Genomic DNA, 7,005 nt, shown 5'->3' with positions numbered 1-7,005 from the left:
TTGGAGGTCCCTCTCCAGTGCACTCTTCATTAAGTCATCCAGCATCCCAAAGGCTCAACTTCATTTGTCTGTCTGAGCCAAGCACTGAGACATGAAAGATCACTGAACCACAATTGTATGTGCAACGGCTTGTGAAAAGCTAAATGGCCTCCCATTGGCTTCAGTCAGGACACACTGGAATGATCAATGGGCCAAACAGGCTGCAGCTTTCTACTGAGGTCACACAGTGGGGCAGCTTTGAGATTGTGCCTCAACAGATGTTAGTAACATCGAGGCAGACAGTTGGGAGAGAGGAGGCTTGATACTGCATTCCACATGAAAGCACTGTAGGTCTCAATTAATGATATGGATACATATAAGTGCTCATGTAATCACACATTTCATAACATTCACAGCATTATACTGTACACTGTTATTCTTCTGCTATCCACCTTATTTTTAATGTAATGTAAGTCATTTGTAACTTGAATGTGCGTCGTGCATACTCTGTTGTCAATCTCTTCCAGTTATTTTAGTTGTACAAAATCAGTCCTTTATGCTGTTTGATATTGCAAACTGTTATTTCTTATATTATTTTAATTTAATAATCAAAATCATGAACACTGGTTTATAGGCCAAATATAGTATTAAAAAAAAAGTATTTAAAAATCAGACAAAAAGACAAAGATACAATACTCAGCTTGTAACACTCCAAAGAGAAAGGAAAACTTGAAATCGCATCATATGACCCCTTTAATGGCTTTAATGAGGGAAAGAACAACATTACCAATGACATAATCAAAATAAAATGTGTAAATATAAAATTATTGATTTAAATATTCAGATTTTGCTGATATAGAAACAACATACAGTATTTGACATTTATTGCAAAATATGCATTGAGTAGTTTAAGAGTTTAAGGTGACTGAGGTTGTATCTGAAATCTCATAGCAGGCAAAAAAAAAAAAAACAGTATGTGAAAAGAGTAGTATGTCAGCATTCATTAAACAATAGGCAAGAAGTACCTGGATGACTTACTACTTCCGGCAAGATTCTGAAGTGCATCTGATGAACACTTTACTATCCCGTGAGGCCACGGGAGATGATTTGTGAATGACAGTAACGTGAAGCAACTGATGATGGTAGGTCACGTCAACGACAACATGACGAATGTAGTATGTCCAGATTACATTCATACTACACACATTCACATACATTTTAATGGTCGCAAAGTAATTACTCATTAAAAATAAGTACCTATTCAGAGAGTATGTGATTTCAGATGTAGCCACTAGCCAGACTATATTATGTCATTTTTATTATGTTCTATCACAGTGCTTCTTGGGAGTGGATGGGCACTAAAGTATTCTTTTGGCATGATTTGCTTGTTTCGATTCTCTGATTGGTGGAGATTTCTTTGCAGAATCATGGGTAATGTAGGTTTTAACATGGAATTTAGCCTTTGAAAACTTGAACTCATTAAAAATGAGTTGAAACAATGCAGGCTGATGACTTCAACAAAAGCATATACTATCGATTAACAACCTCTCAGACCAAACTCACAGTAGGTCTGTCTTTAAAAGTTTAAGTTCAAAAACAATTCCACTATATGGAGAAAATGAATGGCATTTTTACTTCAAGAATCCAACTGTTACACTATAAATTACATTCTCACACAATCATAAGCAGAGGTGGACAGTAACGAAGTAAATTTACTTGAGTATTGTACTTAAGTACACTTTTTGAGTATCTGTACTTTACTTGAGTATTATTTTTTCTGGAAACTTGCTACTTCAACTTCACTACATTTGAAAGACAAATATCGTACTTTTTACTCCGCTACATTTATATCAAGGTCCCCAAGTAGAAAGTCGTTATATGTAGCAGTTTTTCCAGTGTGTGCATTTTCAGATTCATTGAACCCTTTTTTCTGCGAAAATCCAGCTTGCGATCTACCAGGACCTTCCACTGTATGTGATGCCGTACGTTGGCCGAGCGCTACGATCAAAGATCATAGAAGATAAATGAAATGACCTACACCTTGATCTACATGACAGAGAAAATTTATAGTTTTTATTCTGTGTGAACTCGCATGTGAATGTGTTAACTCATTAAATTAACCATGTTTTTACTATAGTAACTAGTTTAACTATGGTATTTGCGGTAAAATCACAGTATCCACAAATGTACTCTTCTCTCACTATAGTAACCATAATTATGCTATTTGTAGTAAAACTACAGTAACCACAAATTTAACATAGTTTCATTATAGTAACTATAGTTTAATATTTGTAGTTAAACTATGGCAATACAAATGGCCTGTCTTTACAACTTTCACTTGTAGTGGAGTAGTATTTGACCAGTAGTATCTGTACTTTCACTCAAGTAATGCAGTTGTGTACTTTGTCCGCCTCTGATCATAAGGCAAACAGCAGCTTCTTAAACAAAGCCCATTAGGCTTTGTTCGACAGAGTAGTCCATTCAATTAATTTACTACAAGTTATGTAACAGAAGCCCTGAGGAACTAGCCATTAATATACTCTGCTCAAACAGCTATTGACAGATTCTGTGGCATGCCTGAATTTGCACTTCATTTAAGCATCAGCCGTTGGCATTTCTTGTTTTAACCAGGACGGGAATGCTTTTTTAAAATCCTTGTATATGACATGACATATAACTGACTGGAATTAGAAAGACTTGCAGATGCAGAAAAGCTTTATGAATTCATCTGCTTGTGATGTCACTGACATATAATGGACACAAACACAGAATCTTCTAGCCCATCACTTCCAACCAGTGTCATTTCCAAGAGATTAATACAGTATTAAGTGTAAATGGCTTAACACCAATCCACTTAAGGACACATGCTAAAATCATGGTGATTAGAATGCCAAACACAGTTCTACTGCAGAGAAAATCAGCCGAGGAGTTGCTTGTTCTATCAAGGAAGAACATTTTAATTTCACATTGAGAGGAAACAGTGTGCCACTGTCCTCTTTAATTGCAGGTATACTTAGGCTGTCCATAAAGACAGTTAGGAAGGTAATCATAATAATAACAGTCATGGTGTGGATTAACAAGTCTAATGAGAAAAGCTGATTTTTCAATGTCAGATAGAGCTAAAATGGTTTCACTGATATGTACTGTACTGTATGTACTTCTAACATTTTTTTTAAACCGGAGTTTTGTTTTATACCTATTGATATGGAATCCGTGTCTCCATGCTGATGTAATTAGATTTCAGAGGAGACACTAATCCATGGTGCAGAAGGCAGCTTCAGAAATCCCCACCACAATAGATCATGATCACAAGCTAATTGCATGGTCAGTGAATGAAGGGTGAAATATTTACACGTTAGCATTCCCAGCGAACTTGATCTATTTTCAGATCTTGCATAAGGGCAAATGAAAACAAATTAAGACTAAACACGAAAATCCTGATAACAAAGTTTTTTTATTACAACGGTTTCAATTTTCCATTATTGATAAATGGTTTGTGGCAATAACATGGTTGCTGAGGTTTATTCCTTTTACAAAACCCAAGAAAAAAAAAAAAGATCTACAGCTGAAAGCGATCACATTGAATTTACATTTTGAAAGGTGATAACCACCGAACAAGACAACCAAGACAGGGTGCGACACAAAGCAACCCCGAAACCACATCAATAAAAAGGGCACAATCAAATAAAATACAACACCCGGTCCTTAGAAGCGTTTTCACATCTAGATTGAATTTGCTTTTTTCTCTTCCCCTTTCTTACACAGAAAAAAAAAAAAAAAAAAAAAAATGCATTTCACTGAAGCAGCACTAACAAGAAGTTGTTAATCATTACCAACATAAAAACCAAAGATTGTGCAGTTTATTCTAAAATTTGAAATAAAAAAATATGATGCCATAACTTTGTGTCACTTGTCAACAAAAAGCCACGCCTCAACCAGATGATACAAATTTGGGGATATCCACTAGGCCACACCCCCTTGTCCTATGGCAACAGTCGAAACCAATGCAAAACAGCCCACCGTGGCCACCAGATGAATCCATGCCTAATGCTCCTCGAAACAGAAGCGTTCTGTTCTTCTCATCACTGGACTGGACAAGGGAGGCAGTCCGGATGCATCTAGGTGTTGCTAGAGGGGTCGGCTCATCCCATCTGACAGTGATGCAGCTTTAGATTCTTTTTTTTTTTCTGTTTCATATTTTCTTTTTTGACATTTTGGTTACAAAGTTATACTGCTAAAAGTGAATGAAAAGGCAATGCAGGGAAGGGAGTGTGCACAGTGCATGATGGCAGCTTGTGTCTTCACGAGGCCGCCTGCTTCTCCTGGTCAATGGCTGCGGACAAAGAAGAAAGAGTAGAATTCACTCAGACTGTTTAAATGTCATTTGATAGCACTCTAGGAGAAAATTACAAATTAGAACCTAAGGCCACAGATATCATAGCTTACTGTAGTTATGTAATACCAGCCAGTTTTGTGGCTGTAATTCTTACTTTCTTTAGATGGCAGTGGGTTTTTCTCCTGAGTCTCAGTCTTCTTCAGCTTGCTTTTGTCAAAGCTGGTGACCTCCTCAAGGTTTGGTTTGTCAGACATGATTGGTTGTCTGCTCAAGGAACAAAAGAGAATACAAATGTCATATCTTTCTTGTCTGCAAAAGCATTTAAGCCAAAAGCGAGGGTTGCTTCTCTAAAACACTGGAGGCAATGAAGCTCTAGAAAACTATTGTTAATTTAGTGGAGATTTGCATCACTTCCCGCTGATGTTCCTGACACTAACACAGAGAAATGAACAAAACCGCACCCTTTCTGAATGGCGTCTGAGGCAGCAAAAAATTTATATTTACATAACAATAGCAGTTCCCACGCTGAGGTTACAATATGAATGATTAAATGCGATAGCATTTGTGTTTTCTTTCTTTCTTTCTAAGGTAAAAATCCTACATACTTTTGCTCATGATTCCATTTATTTCGTGTGCACGGCCAAGCAAAGCATTTTGACTGCCTTTCGCAAAATGTGATTGCATTATAGAAAACCACCGCCCTGTACTGCTTTATCACCCACAGCACACAATGCTGCCGTTTCTTTCAACGCCCTCTTCACCAATCACACCTTATAACACATTAGCCAACGGTGCTTTTGATACAAGGCAGCAAATGTGCCATATGACATAACGAGTCACATCTTTATTAATGCATTTGCAGCACAAAGAGGCTTAACAAAGGAAAATAGGTTAACCGCCTTGATCGCCTAAAGGTATCGACTTTAAAGCAACATTTGCGTATTCGTTATTACTATTTGTAACCTTCTGAACACGTTTGAACACACCGCGTTTTCAAATGCAAAGGCATAACGTTAGCCTTTTCCCAGATTTATTTGGAAAAGAACAGATTTCACGTTCAATAAAAATAGTGATATAACGGTTTGCATTTTTACCAATCCTTAACACGATACCAATAGCATTATTTCATATGAGTAACTCCAAAACACGTACCTTTGTTATACGGATTAGAGTTTGAAGTCTTCCGCTGAATTACACTGCAGGACTGTCTGTGGCGCGCTAGTGCGCAAGCATGAAATATATAGAGGGAGATATGCTAATCAAACGCTGACGTCACTTCTCTCGTCTCTTGGAGAACAGAACAGGGTTCGGGAGGTATTCAAATTATTCGTTTTAATCAGAGATACTCACAAATTGAAAGACAGAAGAGACATGGTTTATGACAACGAGATCAATTCATCTATCATTTATTTTTTCTTTATTTCTCTTTTGAGTTTTACGTTGAAATGATTTCAGCATCGTGCCAAGACACCATCTGGTGGACACATTAGACTGTAACTTTTCATTTCATGCACAAACTTTATTTATTTATTTGTTTGTTTGTTTGTTTGTTTGTTTAGCAGGGAGAAACATAACTTAGATCGCGTTAGATAGGTGTATACGTGTTTTTTCTTTAATAAAAAGGTAGTTGCTTAACATCTACAAATGATAAATTAAATCATATTAAGAGTGAAATATATTCCATATTCAATATAAAAATGAAGTCTTTTTTTCTCTCCACCGTTCATACCTACTTATTGTCACATTATTTTTATTCTATACCTTTTGTAATAACCTTTGGGAGACTTTTATGGGCCGATACTGGGTGCTTTTAGTTTGGTATTGACCCGGAAGTGTTTTTGAACCCATGTGCGTTCGTATTTAGAATTTCTCACGTGTAGAACGCAGGACTTGTGATGTTTAATGGATAATTTATAATATAACATCTCAGAAAACATGAAGTTTGCATACAAGGTACTACAGACACAATTTTACTTTTGATGTTCTTCTCGGGAATAACTATTGCTTTTTTATTAGACATTTGTGTGAGACTTTGCCTGCTGGTTATTGTGACAAAAATATTTATAAACAAACAAATAAATAAAGTCGATTGTTTGACTTAAAACGGAATGTATGTCTGACAGTGAATATTTTAATTCAACGCGTTCTCCTAGTTTTCCAACTTATTGGGGGCATTTTATCGCCATGGGAACCTGTGTTTCTCTAAAGATGGGAATTCTGCCATCAGTCCTGTTGGCAACCGCATCTCCGTCTTTGATCTGAAAAAGTGAGTAACGTTATCAGTCCTTTTCATAATAACCCTGATTTCATTGCCAGACTAACTGCGTTTGTGAGCTGAAAATGCTGTCTCATTATCAGGTGAAAGTTATGCTGTTTTCAACTGAGGAAATGTTGTATTTCCTATTTCTTCAGTAACAAATCAGAAACCTTACCAGCATCCACCACAAAGAACATCAGCTGTTTGGGAATCTCTCCAGATGGGAATCTTGCCATTCTTATAGATGAAGGTATGGCAAAGTCCACCATTCTCCATGCATATTTTTTCCTGTCATAAGCAGTATTAAAATCGTGGAGACCGTTTTGAAAATAATTCCATCTAATTTAAACCCAAGATTATATTAAGATTATGAAAAGGTTGTGATGTAAATGTTAATAAAAAAAGAAATAATTATTCCAATTGGAATATATAT

General features: G+C 36.4%; 2 protein-coding genes across 2 annotated transcripts in view; one reads left to right on the top strand and one right to left on the bottom strand.

Annotated features, from left to right (window-relative positions):
• Positions 1-3,728: 3,728 nt before the first annotated feature.
• tmsb4x (thymosin beta 4 X-linked) lies at positions 3,729-5,565 on the bottom strand. The gene is made up of 3 exons (XM_016459387.1): positions 5,468-5,565; positions 4,470-4,579; positions 3,729-4,312 (listed from the first exon to the last, which is right to left on the bottom strand). The coding sequence occupies exons 2-3, from the start codon at positions 4,567-4,569 to the stop codon at positions 4,281-4,283; spliced, it is 132 nt and encodes a 43-aa protein (XP_016314873.1). The 5' UTR covers positions 4,570-4,579; positions 5,468-5,565; the 3' UTR covers positions 3,729-4,280.
• Positions 5,566-6,155: 590 nt separating this feature from the next.
• LOC107667659 (periodic tryptophan protein 2 homolog) overlaps positions 6,156-7,005 on the top strand; it is a 12,561-nt gene continuing 11,711 nt past the window's right edge. Inside the window, exons 1-3 of the mRNA XM_016459386.1 lie at positions 6,156-6,268; positions 6,469-6,581; positions 6,728-6,822. Coding sequence (XP_016314872.1) covers positions 6,251-6,268; positions 6,469-6,581; positions 6,728-6,822 — 226 coding nt within the window. The 5' untranslated portion in view covers positions 6,156-6,250. The remainder of the gene's footprint in view (positions 6,269-6,468; positions 6,582-6,727; positions 6,823-7,005) is intronic.

The sequence above is a fragment of the Sinocyclocheilus anshuiensis genome, unplaced genomic scaffold (genome assembly GCF_001515605.1).
Source record: "Sinocyclocheilus anshuiensis isolate Anshui unplaced genomic scaffold, SAMN03320099.WGS_v1.1 scaffold1305, whole genome shotgun sequence".
In the NCBI taxonomy this organism is placed as follows: Eukaryota; Metazoa; Chordata; class Actinopteri; order Cypriniformes; family Cyprinidae; genus Sinocyclocheilus; species Sinocyclocheilus anshuiensis.
Note: the sequence above shows the minus strand (reverse complement) of the source record. Positions and strands in the feature narration are given on the sequence as shown.

Coding starts and splice junctions, on each gene's coding strand:
- tmsb4x (XM_016459387.1), bottom strand. CDS start 4,569: ATGTCTGACAAACCAAACCTTGAGGAGGTCACCAGCTTTGACAAAAGC. Junction 4,313..4,469: donor CCCACTGCCATCTAAAGAAA/GTAAGAATTACA, acceptor CTTTGTCCGCAG/CCATTGACCAGGAGAAGCAG.